At 34.9% G+C, this 16,298-nt stretch overlaps 1 protein-coding gene across 3 annotated transcripts in view; it reads left to right on the top strand.

Annotated features, from left to right (window-relative positions):
* The window catches only part of IL1RAP (interleukin 1 receptor accessory protein), a 148,132-nt gene that overhangs the window by 110,611 nt on the left and 21,223 nt on the right, over positions 1-16,298 (top strand). For all 3 annotated transcript variants that reach the window (XM_055407931.2, XM_055407923.2, XM_088838270.1), the window contains exons 5-8: positions 4,689-4,854; positions 6,593-6,664; positions 8,770-8,896; positions 11,375-11,523. In XM_055407931.2, coding sequence (XP_055263906.2) covers positions 4,689-4,854; positions 6,593-6,664; positions 8,770-8,896; positions 11,375-11,523 — 514 coding nt within the window. The remainder of the gene's footprint in view (positions 1-4,688; positions 4,855-6,592; positions 6,665-8,769; positions 8,897-11,374; positions 11,524-16,298) is intronic.

Genomic DNA, 16,298 nt, shown 5'->3' with positions numbered 1-16,298 from the left:
TAAAAATTGAATGAATTAGTTTGGGCTAGAAGATATCATGGAAATAAGGGCCATTTCTGTTTTTACTGGCTGCTGAATGCCTAGCTTCTAACTCAGTGCCTGACACCTAGAGGAGATTTTGCCAATTTTTATTGCACAAATATTGTATGACATAGTTCTGCTCACTGAAAGTGACTGGTGTATAAAACTCTTCTGAGTCTTTTTGAACAAGTGTGGTGTATTTTATAACAACTTAATTTTGGGAACAAAAATGTCAGTAGATATTTTTGACTCTTCTATCCTCGTATCTCAGCTTAACTCTTTTTATCCTTACTTCTACTTTCCCCACTCATCCTACAACTCACCCATCCTATATCTTTATAAGTCTGTATATGCACCATCTTATTATCATTTGCATTCCACGTGAGCTTGCAGCTCCATGTATTGTGTCTTTGCTTCTCTGGTTCAGTTTATAATTTTGATCATGCAACACCAATATATTGAGCATTTACCATGTGTTCAGCATTGAGCAGTTGCTGGCTGTGCAGATGAAGTACTAATCTGCCTGCCCCCCACTTTACTCCATAGAAGTAAATTTTCTGAGAAAGAGATAAGATAAATGAAAAGAGATGATTATGTTGAAGTTAGTTAAGTGCTAACATGGAGAGCAAAATGCTATAAGAGTAATGAAGGGATGTTGTTTGTACTTTTTCTTGTCCTTGGAGGGTACCTCTCCATGTCTCCCCTCTTCCTGAATGACTTGATAATCTACCTGTCCTTTAAGATCCAGTTCAGATCTTCTTTTTCCATGCAGATTTTCTCAATGTTTTCTGTTTGGTCTTCTTCCTCCACTTCCCCATCCCAGGATGCCTTTCATAGTATTTGTTGCAGTCTTCCACTAGATTGCATATCTCCATCTGTAGGTTAAGAACTGTGTCTTTTCCATCATTGTTCCTTAACAGAGTTCTTTAAAAACTGTAGGCTTAATTGAATGGAAATATTTGTTCTTATTTAGTCATGCCATCTGCCCACCCACACCCCATATCTCACCACATGATTTATTTCCTCTCAAGGATCTCCAAGTCATTTCTTGTGCTTATCTTTACCTATATACTGCATTAGGTTGCCAAAGCTCCCATTATGTGGTTTAAGAGTTGATCTCCCATTTAACGTCTCTTTCAAATTCAGAATGAGGAACTGATGGCTCAGCTCAGTGAATGACTTGTCTTCTAGTCAGATGTCTGCTTCATAGTGGAATACACATGTTGTTAACCTATTTCTTATATTTGGAAATGTATTTTTATTATTTTTTGGGTTTCAAGATATCTGTTCATATCTTTATTTTTTTCTGGATTCCAAGTGAATGATTTTGAAATCACCAAAATTATGAAGGATTTATTTTCAGGAATAACTCATTATGTTGAAAAATTCCCTTTATGTCATAGGTCCATGAAGGGCCTCGAGAAGCAGATGCTTATAAAAAGTAGAGCTCATCAGATATTACAGGCTAAAGTTAATAGGTGTTTTTAGTTCAACAATGCTCTGAAGCTACCCCCACTACATACATAAAAACCTATAATGTATAATATTTTATTCATTTCCTCTTCTAACATGTTATAGGTCTAATAGCTTTTTATTGTTTCTGTTGTTAATTTAATTTTGAATGATCAGATTTTTCTGAATGGTAGGTTAGACTCCAAAGTTTTCCACTCCTTCGAATGGAATGTTCCTCAATTTGGAATATTTTTCCAATCAAATCAGCTCCAAGAAAACCTGTCCTTGGCCTACATTTTTATATTACCTTATGGAAATAAGAGAAAATCCCAGAGAACTTGACTTGCAACACTGACACATAGAACCAATGATAGTCAGGCATGTTCAGCCCAAATTTCAAGTTCATCCTCAAGAGTTTGGAATACGGTGAAGAGAAAGAGGACTCTAGTAAGAAACCAACACACACTTGTGCTGTAACATTTTCCTTGAAACTTAGATGTGTCAGGTTCCATTTCTCTGTTAATGAGAAGTCCATGAGGCCTGACTCTTGTTCTATTCAGTGCTGTACTCTCAGATCCTGGAAAAGTGCCTGACGTGCATTTATTGATTAATACTCAAGGGTGAATGAGTGAGAAGACTTTGAGTCTGAAGCATTTCTTTGTCATTGTAGCACATACTACATCTCCTAAAGCAATATGTTTTAAATAGTTTTGACATAAATGATATTTGGTGAGTTAAAAAAATTTTTGTGTATGTTTTTGTTTTACTGACTTGAAAAATATGAAATATTTTTAACCTTTTGACAGTCTTGGATTTTCTTTTATTAGAGTATAATTGCTTTACGATATTGTGTTATAGTTTCTGCTATTGACATATATATACACACACACTACAGTGTGTAAAAAATATTTTTTAACTTTTGTAAGGAGTGCTGTTGACAAGTTTAGTATTAGCAGCTAACTTCTCATACCAAAACTATGTTCTTCCAGATTACCACTAATTATAAGAATTAAGCTCATATAACAACCACATCACACTGTTAATACTGGGACTGGTCCCAGGTGGGTCAGAACCACAGTGGGTGGGGAGATAGTGTCTGGTAGGATTAAAAACAAGTCTCTCAAAACATGTGGACCTAGGTTTAAATTCCAGCTCTGACAGTGCCTGGCTCTATGATAATGGAAATCACTTAATCTTTATAGGCTTTTGTATTTTCATCTATAAAATGGGCAAAAGAACATTCTAGACTTGCTAAGTTTGGAATAAGGATACAATGATGCACTACACCTAAGCACAGTTCAGTTCCATTCAGTCGCTCAGTCGTGTCTGACTCTTTGCGACCCCATGGACTGCAGCACGCCAGGCCTCCCTGTCCATCGCCAACTCCCGGAGTTTACTCAAATTCATGTCCATTGAGTCGGTGATGCCATCCAACCATCTCATCCTCTGTCATCCTCTTCTCCTCCTGCCTTCAATCTTCCCAGCATCAGGGTCTTTTCAAATGAGTCAGTTCTTTGCATTAGGTTGCCAAAGTATTTGAGTTTCAGCTTCATCATCAGTCCTTCCAATGCACTGGTCTCAGTATAATTTTTTTCAGCCTCAACTAATAGATGAAGATTAGTGTTCCTTCTTCATTAAGAAGCTAGTGAAAGACCTTTATTCAGCTGTCTAAAAAAATTGGGTTTTAACTCTGCACTGTGTTATCTAGAATATCTCTTTATCTATCTCGTCGTTTTCCACCTATAAAACTAAGGCATATTTAATCTGTTTTGTCTACTTCACATGGACTTAAGAACAGCTAAACTAACACATGAAAGAGAAAAATAACTTTGAACTGTTTAACCAAAAGTTTCTAGAAAAATTAAATAGTTCTATAGATAGTGTAAACTCAATTTAAACCAAATATGGCATAAATTTATTATAAGAATACAGGGTTTTGTTGCCTTATAGTTTGTGATAACTTTAGAGTGTTGAAATACTGTGCTGAGGTGACAATTGTCTAGAGGCACTGCTTATCAAAACAGGATAAATTGTACTCATATTCAGGAAAATAGCTGAGTATATGTCATCTTCCTTTTGATGATCATCACGATGAATCAGAAGTTTAGTACTGTTCTTAAAAGATGTTATTTCTTGTGACAGAGAATTACAAAATGTGCCACTTAGTGGAACTGTCATATTTCAAAACATATGCTCCAGGAATTGAAGTAAGAAAACCTTGAGGATACAAGAATTAAAGTTAAATGTATGAACATAGGAAATTAAAAGTACAAGCTGGTAATAGACTCTGAGACTTTTAAAGATCTGGAGTACCTTAAGGATGCCCAGTTCTTTTTGTCATAAATAAAGTATTGATTTTTAAAAGAAAAACACAAATTTTTCTAAAAGTAAATGTTCAGTGCATATTTTTGTCACATAATGATGTATTGGTTCTTTAAAGGAAAACAGTAAAACAATACAGTCAATTAGTGGGGCTGAGAGATCCGAAACAGGATTCTAGTTATGTTGAATGAGATATTTCCTTCTTTTTTTTTTTTTGAATGAGATGTTTCAGCATCAAAATTTTAAAAAGCAACTGAGTTATGTGAAAGTATGAATTAGAATACAAATAAACTCTTAACTTTTGCCAAAACTCATAGAATAATTTTACTTTTAAATTCTGGGGTCTATACTATTCAAATTAAGAAATGGGATAAACAGAAGAAAAACAAAGAAGTTTGGAAATAACTGATCTAGTGATTCAACAGAATGATTAAGAATGCCACAACCAGACATCTAAAGCAGAGCCTAGCTTGTCAGCATGACTGTACTCTGAGTTAACATAAGCAGTGAAGAAATAGTTGTTTTTTAAGTAGCAGTGTATGCATTTGTTTAAGCTTCCTTAACTATTTGTTTTGTTTTTTTTTTAAACTTTGACCTTGCTTTACTTTTAACTTGAAATTCCCAGAATTTGGATACTAGGTCTTGAGACAGGAAACTTGTGCTTTTGAATTCATATTTCAGTTTAAGAATATTCATTTTCCTTGTATAGAAAAGATAATAAAAATTGCTGCACTCTTTCTTAGCAGAAACATCATCAAATATAGGACCAAAATAGTTTTGTAAAAAGTATAGCCAGCATAGATATGTCTGTGTTCTGTGCAAAGTTAGATGTGCATATATGTATTTGTATATTTTCTATGCATGTAAACATATTTTCCTTTACTTCTTCTTAGGGCTGTCGTAAAATATATAACTTTAATAATGTACTACCTGAAGGCATGAACTTGAGTTTTATCGTAGCCATGGTTTCAAATAATGGAGATTACACATGTGTGGTCACATATCCAGAAAATGGACGTACCTTCACTCTCACCAGAACTCAGACTGTAAAGGTGGTAGGTAAGCATGATTTGTATTAAGTGCACACAGCAAAGTGCAATAATTTTGTTCACACTCAACATTTTGTTATAAAGAAGTATGTAAATTCTGAAAGAAAAGTGACTTAGCTTTTATGTTTACTCTACTATTCCAATGTCTCAGCAATTCCACATGCATAGCAGGCATATAACAACTATTGTTCTACTGAATGAATGAAGTAAAGACAGCTTGGGGAGTGAAAAGAGTGCCAGACATATCTGTGCTCAAATTATACCACTGCCATTTATTAGCACTATGACTTACCTGTACTCTGGGACTACAACAGCCTAACATTTGGTAGAGCTCAGAATATTAGAAATAATATACACAATATGGTGTGTATTGTCAGTCCCAGGCAAACAGTAGAAGCTCAATGACTAATGGTTAATATTGTTGTAAAAAAAAAAAGTTTTTTAATTGAATTAAAGTTAGCTAAGAATTTTGGGGGTACTAGAACTTTTGTAGCTAGTGCTGAAGATATTTGTTAGCAGTGTTCAACCATTGCTTTCTTTGTGGATGAGAAACTAGAGAAGTGGGAAAGACAGTGTATAAACAGAGTCAACAGGCTCCTATCAGACCTAGAAATCAAGATAACCAGTCTCAGGATAGATAACATTTAGAGGAGAGCCCTAAATATAATACTACTATGCTCACTGTAGGCTTCCCTGGTAGCTCAGAGGGTAAAGAATCTGCCTGTGATGCAGGAGACCTGGAATTGATCCCTGGATCTATCTCCTGGAGGAGGGCATGGCAACCCACTCCAGTATTCTTGCCTGGATAATCCCCATGAACAGAAGAGCCTGGTGGGCTACAGTCCATGGGGTCTCAAAGAGTCAGACATGACTCAGTGACTAAGCACAGCATGCCCACTGTATCATTAATAAAAATGACACCAAATCAGAGTGATTTTTTTCATACCCTATATTTTAATAGATGGAACCATTGAGGCCCAACAACAGAAACGAACCCACTTAGAGAAGCCCCCTGTGTTAGTGGAAGAAGTAATTCTAAATCCCAGGCTTCTGGCTCTTTTTTAGGGCTTTCTGCACTAGTCTGACACCAAGTTCAGCATAATGTCTGAAAGGGCTTTAACACAGTGCAAATAAAATTCAAATAGTTTTGTAATCATGCCTCCTTTTTCTGTGCTTACCTTTGAAATACTACTGAGTTGGGACTAATACAGAAGAAAAATAAGACTGGATTTAATGTTATAAAAAACAGCAATCCTACATTCAACTGAAAACTAGATAACAGGTAGACTTCTGTGCTGACCTCACAGTTGTGATTTTGAATTTTCCATTTGCTCATTCATTAATGAATGCTTACTTATTTAACCAATTCCCAAGCTAGACACTCAGGGCATACTGAAGAGAAATATGTAGAAAAGAAACAATTGAGGAAGACTCAAAATTGACTAATTGCTAAGTAATACGAGAAAGAAATCTACCTCATATAGGTTTTGGAAAGCAAAAACACTAGATAAAATAGTTCTGTCTGAAACATGAAGGATACTTAATGTATTGTTTTCCCTTTGCTTGTTTTAAGTGAAAGAAGTGTTGTAATTGATTGTATGTGGAACTGTGGGCCCTTTCAAGAATGGACAAATTGTTCCAGGAAGTTGGGCAATCTTCACAGAAGAGCAGATTTTGAAATAGGTCATGTGAAATTAAAGGTCCATGATTTGACATCATCTCCCTTGGTTCCTTCCTCTCTACCACAGGCTCCCCAAACGATGCAATGCCTCCCCACATCCATTCACCTGATGATCATGTGGTCTACGAGAAAGAACCGGGTAATTACAGCTGTGCCTCTGAATATCAGTTAGATTCTCTTAATTACAGTGACTAAAACTGTCACTTAAGTTTATGCAAGAGCATAGAGAGCTATTGTAGAGAAACACATGAATTGAAACAGAAGTGTTATCAGAAACCAAATCAGCTCTGGGGATAAGCTCCTTCTTTGATCTCTTGGGCAGCTCAGGGATTCTCTGCTTCTCTCAGGGCAGATGCTCTCAGTTTTCCTCTCCTGATTAGTGACTTCTGTTTGATGCAAACTTTAGCCTGTGCAGGGTTCTGGTTTACTGAGACTTCAACATGAGCAAAAGACTTCCTTAAACTTCTACCCCACTACGAAGGAGTGGGGAATAGAACTGGAGTCAGAACTGGGAATTCAACAGGTAACAACTAATAAAACTAGTACTTCTTGATTTGAACACTGTCAAATGTTTACACTGGCTATCTTGTTCTCCTTTTAGTTTTCTTATTTTTTCATTCTATACAAAAATTATTTGGAACTGACCAGTTAAGGCATAATGTGTTGTTCTTCTGACACAAAGCCCCTCAAGTTAACTTGAAAACCATAGAAAAGTTTAACATCCTTTATATCGTATACTTCCCAATATATTCAATTCCAACTCAATGAAAGATAGAAAAGAAAATTTGTTTAAAATGTACTAAAGATAATGGAAAAGAAAGAAAGAAAGAAAGTGAAGTCGCTCAGTCATGTCCGACTCTTTGCGACCCCGTGGACTGGAGCCTACCAGGCTCCTCTGTCCGTGGGATTCTCCAGGCAGGAGTACTGGAGAGGGGTGCCATTCCCTAGCAGTGTTCAATCCAGATGGAGAACAATAGCCCCCTCAAATTAAGGTACAGTTTCAAATAGTGATCTGCCTTGTGAAAAAAACAAGACCACACTGAGGGAGTCTGCCAATCCTGAATGGACCAGATTTTCTAAACTCAGTAGTGGTTTTATATATTAATATGAACATTCTTTCTGGCATCATGGTAAACCCATGTTAATCATCTAAATGCCTTCTTTCCTCTGTCTGTCATATTATGATTACAAAAGCATGCCTGAATCCATGGTCACTTTATCTTTCTACATATTGTTACAGGCAACTGTCTAGAGAATGGAATAAGAACATTGCATTGGAAGATAGGCTAGAGTATGACCACTCAGTGAGACAAACCTGAGTTCAAATTGGGATGACAATATAATTTATCATCTCAACCTGGATACCTTTTGAGAATGAAAGCAGTCAATATTAATAACTAACTAGGAAAGCAAGCATAAAACAGAACTGTTCTGGGCAAACAAAAACAGAAGATCAGTCTGGGTGAAATCCTGGTCTGCCATTTATTTGCAATTTGACCTTGGGATAACATTTAAGCTTTGATTTTTGCATCAGTAAAACATTAATTTAAAAAATAATTCATAATATCTTGTTAAAATTAAATGTATCTATTGATAAGTTGCTAAAACATTTAGCACAGGGAATCATTCAAAGTCCTCAGTGAGTCTGCTGCCGTTGTGACAATTATTATTACCATGTTTTGCCTAGAGATTCCCCCTGTCTTCACCACGTTCCATCTCAGATGGGTAGCATAGCATTTCTATTTGCAAATTGTCTTTAAGCTTGTTGACTGAACTGTGATAACTTGAATATATCAAGATGCAGCCTGCCTGGTCTTTCCTCTTAGCGATGGCGTTACCTCATCTTCTCTGGGCCAAGGACCAAATATCTGGATAACCATTCCTCAATCTCTCATTGTTGGTGAGGGAAATAACAAAGGAGAAGAGCAGTCCATGGAGGTTTAGGGCTAAGAAAAGAAACATTATCAGAGACTTTTTGAACAAATACTGTCATTTTAGGACATATATCGGCTCTATTAAAAGATGGGCATTCTAATAATTTTATATAAAAAGCTGCTGTCCTATTCCTGGTTTGTTTGTTTTGCAATGAAATATGGTACATTATCTCATGGTAGTCCACTTGAAAATTAGAAGTAAGCTTGCAAGCACGTAGAACTTTTATAACTTCTGATTAATCACAAAATACAACCAATATAACCATGTGACAGTTACAAACTCTTGAGTTAACTTGTGTTTCTTTTTTAGGAGAAGAGCTACTCATTCCCTGTAAAGTCTATTTTAGTTACCTGAAGGACTCTCGCAATGAGATTTGGTGGACCATTGATGGAAAAAAGCCAGAGGACACCACTATTGATGTATCTGTTAATGAAAGGTATCATTGATACTGAAAAGGGGGTGACTAACCCTTGTTCCTCAACCTAATGCCTTCTGGTTTATGCTAATTGATGAAAATTCTAATTATTGCCTGTCAGTAACAAAAGTCAGCCTAATTTTCAAGTCTTTATTGGCTATATCCCAAAACAGGATTCTCAGATACTACCTGATGATTATATCTTTATGATACCCACTTGAAAGTAGTTGGAATGAATATCCTATGTGAATGAAAAGGCCAGAATTTAGAGTTGTAGATAGATGAAATCCTGCCTGCATGGCCCTATTCTGTTTCTCGAGTCTGGAGTCTGGGCCTATGTTTCTGTGCATCAGAAAGTTGTGTTAGCTCCTTATCTCACAGTAAGCATATATTTCCTATCTTTTTCCTCTCCTTTCTTAATTTTCATAGCATATATATCACACTGATAAGTGATAATTTTTAATATTAACTAAAAACATTAGTGTTCTTTAAATTTTATTTTTTAAATGGATGAGGTGGTAATATAACTCACTTTTAAAATAACAAGCTGGGTCATGACATAAATAAACATGACATTTTTTGAAGTGGCTTGATTTGGCAAGGAAGACTGCAACAATAAATAAAAATTAGCAGCTAACTGCATGACAAAGTAGTTCTGAAAACTTACACCTTATCATCTATGTGCTGATAGAGCTTAGGTTACTTGAACTTCAAGAATTTAAAAGATATTTATTCCCTAATAGTAAACTCAGACTTTATACAGAGATTATGAAGTATCATCTGGTAATATGCAAGATACTTTTCCTAACTGAGTAGATTTTACAGGTATAACAATGATGCAACAGAGATGTCAGTACAATGTGATAAATGCAGTAAAAGAGAAGTATTGGATATTCGGAAAGATTTCGTTGGAAGTTCCAGTCAGCTTTAGGGAGTTAGGTAATACTTCTCAGATGATACATGGCCTAAATAAAGATTTGAAGGATAAGTAGAAATAAACTGGAAAAAGAAATAAAAGTATGTTCCTGGTAAAAAAAAAAAAAGATGCTCTTTTTTTTTTTTCCCAGTCGTGCACAAAGGTGTAGAGGTTAAAGAAACAGAACATATTTAATGATACAGAAGGAGTTTACTGATACTGGAGCAGTTTTTGCTGAAGGAATTGATGAAAGATGTGACTGAATGCACAGAAGGAGAGTTATTGACCATTTCAGGAATTCTGAACATTGCGCTTCCAACCCTTATAAAAATAATGAACGAATAGTAATGACAATCATATTGTTCCTCCTTGCTGCTATTGAAACACAAGTCATTGTTCATAGTTGAGCAGTGCAGTTCAACTTAGGTTAACTCCATCACAGCCCTTAACTAAGTTTTCATGACTGACAGTAAACCTCATAAGAATCTGGATGTCAGTCAACTGTAAGAGAGAGAATTTTTATTGTTTTTCTTTTTGAGACCAGTAGTTCAGAGAGATCTTCAGTCTTGATCTTAGACCCAAAGCACTTGACCTCTGGCTTGCAGAGAATTGGATATACTTATTTTCACAAAGTTTACTTGCTCTGAGAAGTTTCTTCTTTCTTTTGGATATAACCAGGAGGTTTCAGCATTTTGACCAAAATGTTCTATCTGTGTGCAAAATCCAAGTTTTGGGAATCCCTGAAATGCATCAGCTATTACTGTGAGATAATAATAGCTTATATGAATATTTATTAAGCATTGTTCTAATGATTCCCAGGTGGCGCTAGTGGTAAAGAACCCACCTGCCATGCAGGAGATAAGAGACATGGGTTCAATCCCTGGGTCAGGAAGATCCCTGGAGAAGGGAATAGCAACCCACTCCAGTATTCTTGCCTGGAGAATCCCATAGACAGAGGAGCCAAAAAAATTAGGGTTAGGGTTAGGGTTAGGCTAAAGTCCATAGGGTTGCAAAAAGTCAGACATGACTGAAGTGACTTAGAATGCATGCATGCATTGTTCTAATACTTATGAATTAACATACTCAATCCTCAGAATTCTTGAGTAAGTTAATACATGCAATGCACTATGTAGGTATTGCCAGTCTCCTCCTTTTCAAAGGAGGAACTAAGACATGGAAAGAATACTTACCACGCCCAAAGTACATAACCAGCAAGTGCAAAACCTCGATCAAAATTCAAAGGGGTCAGGCCTCAGAAGCCTCACACTGAATCAATGCTGCATCCTGCCTCATATATTTGAGGAAAGGAGACCCTTCGCTTTGCAGAGTGACCTGTAGTATGATGCTAATGCTGGGTGTTGAATTTAGATATTGGGATTGTGTGTAGTATAGATGGTAAAGAATGATATTAGAATCCAGAGGCTAGTCTCCTTTTGTATCTTCAGGATCATGAGCAACACAGCTTATTGACATTCTGTCTGTCCTCACCTGGGAAATCTATGATTATCTACTTGTCTGATTTACATACAGCCTTTGGCCCTTGAATCTCACTAATGCTTTGATTTTCTTTCTCCTACTCCTAGTGTAATTCTGAAAGTAACAGAAGACGAGACAAGAACTCAACTTTTGAGCATCAAGAAAGTTACTGCTGAGGATCTCAAGCGCAACTATGTCTGTCATGCCAGAAATGCCAAAGGGGAGGTTGACAGACCAGCCAATGTGAAACAGAAAGGTAATGAATGCACTCAGCAGATGAATGTGTGAAGTCCAAATGCAACCCTGCAGTGAATAAAGAAAAAGGAGAAATTGACAACAAGAGCTCTATCACTTAGCACATTCTGACACGTAGTGAGGAATTAAACTTGAATGAAAAATCTTGCGAGTTTCCATTTATATAATGATACTGAAAATATGATGTCTTATGGTTTTAGTATTTAATGCCCATATGTGACTTAAAAATTTCATATGATTATGATAATGAGGCATAGTGTCATATCTGTAAAGAAAAATGAAAACTAACGAATATTTCCTGTTCTCAGAGATATAACAAAACTGGTAGAACCACATATCATTGGTGAATTGTAAAGACCATTTTAGAAATCATTGATGGCAGAGTTCAGAAGTCGTAAATACTGGTCATACCAAATGACTTAATACTTTTGGAATTTTCCTTGAACAAGTAACTTAACAGAAAGAGAATTATGTTCCTATCAATATTCTTAGAAGCATTAACTATAATAATGAAACATTATAAATAGCAGTCGTCTAATTGCATGCAAGTAGTTAAGTAAGGTATAAAATATTCTCAAAAATATAATTTAAAAATGATAATTTTAAATACTCTGTGTCAATATTTCAAGCAGGATTTTAATATACCACTAGCCACAATTGCTAAATGAAAATTAATAAAACTATTACTTAAAGTGATGTGAAATGATTTCTATGTTGATATTACTATATTTTCCTACAATAAATAAAAATTATAAAGCTTTCTTGTGTGAGCTGTTGCTCCTGAAACATATTGTGTCTAAGATTTTCTTTGGGTCTCTCACCTAACAAAGAACCCTAGATAATGAATCCTTTCATGAATGTTTTTCAATGATCTAGATAATAATAAGGATGATTCATCACACATGAAGTCAACGCATTCAGAATCATTTTGGACCTATGTCAAAGTCAGAGACTTTAATATATACACAAAAAAATTTAAAATGTTAATTTAAAACTACTGCATTTTGCAATAGGATTTAAACCTCTTTTAAAACTGATTAAAAAAAAAATAAAACAGGCAGGCTTCACTTTGGCATTTTATTATAGCTTAGGAAGTAAAGAACAAAAGCCTGAAATATATGCCTCTTAAGGAGACTTAGTGGATTAGTTCTGAATAGTTAATTGCTTCTGGTCCTCAGAAGGCAGTGTAAAAAGAGAAGACTGAACTGCATGTTGTAAGACAGTGTTTCCCATAGCAAGTTCCTAAGAATACTACTAAGCCTCTTCATAGTACTGCGATTCATTTTTTGTACTCTAGACACAGACGGCCTATGTTGGAATACTGTCCAGTTCTCTGACCTTGGAAAAATCACTTAACCTCTCTGAGCTTCAGTTTCTATTTAAAGTAGGCAAAATTTTAATAATAGCACTCCCTCACAAAGTTGTTTTAAAGTACTCAGCGTGGTTACTAGCATATCAGTTCTGCTCAGTTCAGTCGCTCAGTCCACCAGACCAGATGATCTCTGCTGAAATTATGTTAGTATTACATATAACATGGTTGGTTCTCTGTGCACTTAGTATTACCAGAAGAGCTGTGTGTTTGTTTATGTGGATTCTATTCTGGGCGGGCTAATCCTGAGATTTCACAGGTGATATCTGTGTTCATGTTCATATACTATATGTAGGGGTCCTTCTCTGAATTCCTTGACAAAGAAGTCCATTTAATAGTTTCTTCTATTATAGTTGGTACTTTTTTAAATCCTATATTAACAATGTTTCATTTATGAGGACTTTTATACCTAGGCTTATGACCCATGTCTCTTTTTTTCCCCATACAGAAACCACATTGAAAGATCTCTCTTTTTCTTTTTTTATTTAATTGATTTTACAACTTGGCCAAAAAAAGGACTCTCTTAATGTTAGTCTATTTCTGAATTCCCTATTATGTTCTATTAATCTGTCTGTCTTTAGTCCAATACTTCTTAGTCTTGACCGACAGTTTTAAAGTAAGTCATGAAATCATATGCTCATATACTTTATGTCCTTTCCTCCATATTTTCTTTTCCAAGATGGATTCAAGGACCATATATTTTTTCATGTAGATTTTACTATCAGCTTGTCTTTCTACATTAAAGGCTCCTGTGATTTGATTGGAATTGCAAATTAATTTATAAATCGATTTGATGGGAATTGAAATTTTAGCAATATTGAGTTTTTAAATTCATTAACATGATATCTCAATTTATTTAGGACCAATTGAGTATTCTCAGCAATGCTTGTTTTTCTTTTTTGGTTTCAAATCTTTCACACATATTGTTAAATTTATCTCCATTATGTTGTTGATGCTATTATATATAATATTTAAATGTTTTCATTTTCAAACTGCACATTTGTAAAAAAAAAAAAAAAATGGAATTAACTTTTATGGCCTTTTGACTTCTCCAAATTTGCTAATTAAATAGGGTTTCTGTTTGGGTTTTGTTTTTTTTTTTTTGGTGTCTTAGCATTTTCTTTACACTTGATCATGGTGTGCATGCTAAGTCGCTTCAGTCATGTCTGACTCTTTGCAACTCCGTGGACTGTAGCCTTCCAGGCTTCTTTGTCCCTGGGGTTTTCCAGGCAAGAATACTGGAGTGGGCTGCATGCCCTCCTCCAGGGGCTCTTCCTGACCCAGGGATGGAACCCATGTCTCTTATGTCTCCTGTATTGGCAGGAAGGTTCTTTCCACTAGTGCCACCTGGAAAGCCCACAAATAGAGAGACTTTTACTGCTTTTCCAAACTTCTTACCTTTGGTTTCTTTTTCCTGACTGTTTCACTCTTCTGGACCTCCAGTAGCATGATCAGCAAAAATTGAGAACAGCCATGTTTGCATTGCTTCCTATCTTAGATGGCAAACATTTAGTTTTCATAATAAGTATGATGCTACTTGTAAGTTTTTGTAGACGACCTTCATCTACATGAAGTATTAAGCTTATGTTTTTGGTTTGCTGAGAGTTTTGTTTCGTTTTATTTTTATAATGAATGTATCTTGAAATTTTTCAGACTCTTATCCATTGAAATGATCATATTATTTTACTCTTTTATTCTATTAATATTATACTTTACATTGACTGATTTCAAAATGTTGATACAACCTTTCATTTTTGAGGTAAACCCCAACATCATCAGGATTTATTACCCTTTTTATATAGCTGTATTTGCTTTGCTAATATCTTAGAAGATTTCTATGTTAGGGAATTTGCTCATATATTTGTTCATGAGAGATATTGGTCTGAGATTTTCTTTCCTTGCAATGACATGACTAATAACAATGTCATGCTCACTTTATAATATGAATTGGATGATGAACCCTCCTTTGCTATTATCTGAAAGCTTATGTATAAAATTGATATTACGTCTTACTCAAATATTTAAAAGAGTTACCCATGAAAATGTCTGGGCCTGGCATTTTCTTTATGGGAAAGCTTTTAATTATGAATTCAGTTTCTTTAGTTGCTATTTGGATATTCTGTTTCTTCATGTGTCAGTTTGGGGAATTTGTCTCCTCTAATAATTGTGCATGCTTTATCTATATTGTCACATTTTTGTCATAAAATGTTTTTATATCATTTTGTTATTTTTTTAATGCAAGCAGGATTTATAGTGATTCTCCCTCCATCATTCCTGATAGTAGCAATTTATATTTTCATCCAATCTGTTTCATCCAATCAAGAAAGAGGTTTTCCAGTTTTACTAACTTTTTTCAATGAATAAAAGTGTTTTCATTTATTTTTCTCTGTTTCTTATTTTATTCATTTTACTCTGTATTTTTCTTTTTGCTTGTTTTGCATTTAATATGTTCTTTTCTATCATCTGAAGTTGAAACCTACATCATGGATTTTTAAATAATTCTTTTTTTCCTGTATAAGCATTGAGCTATAAACTTCCCTCATTAGACCACTTTAGCTTAAACAAGCAAATGTTGAAATGTTGAAGTTTCATTACCATTCAATTCAAATTATTTTCTAAATTTCTATAATTATTTTTTGACCCGTGATTTATTTAGCAATGTGTTACTTAATTTATGCATGTTTGGGAATTTTCCAGATAACATTTTTTGCCATGTTATGTATTAAAATGTAATTGAATTTTAGAAATGACTGTTTTCACTCTTTATATTGATAATTTTTGATATTTCATATTGTCATTTAAGTCTGGGTAATTTAAAAATTCAGCAATGAATATTAAAAGGCAGGGAAAGGGTACCTGTGACTTAGAACTACTTGGGAAGACTGTAGAGTGAAGTGGAAGGAACATGAGATTTGGTGCCAGACAGGCTTCAGCTCAGGTTGTGGTTCTTGTGCAAACTGTATATAAGAACTAGTTCAAGCTTTCCATTTGTCATTCTTTTGATTTCAATTCGATTTCGATGTCTGTGAGATTGGAGGGAGCAAGTAACAAGTACTTAACATGGTGCAGCACAGTTGATTCTAAATTCTAGTTTAATTCTGTTATGGTCAGAAAATATATACTTTGCATCATTTCTTTTATGTTTATTTAAAAGTCTTTTAAATAAACAGCAGATTGTCTATCTTGGTAAATGTTTCACATGCACCTAAAAAGGGTGTCTTTTCTGCAGTTTTGATGTTCTATAAATGTCAGCTAAGTTAACTGATGTCAGTGATGTTCAAGTCGTCAATATATTTATTGATTTTTTTTTAATCTGCTAAACTTTCATCTTCTGAGAGAGTGGTGTTGAAATTTTTACATAGAATTATGTATTTTTCTCTCTTGAGTTCTGCCGTGCACTTCACATA

The sequence above is a fragment of the Moschus berezovskii genome, chromosome 1 (assembly GCF_049115385.1).
Source record: "Moschus berezovskii isolate FMDL1 chromosome 1, NW_MosBer_1.0, whole genome shotgun sequence".
Lineage (NCBI taxonomy): Eukaryota > Metazoa > Chordata > Mammalia > Artiodactyla > Moschidae > Moschus > Moschus berezovskii.
Note: the sequence above shows the minus strand (reverse complement) of the source record. Positions and strands in the feature narration are given on the sequence as shown.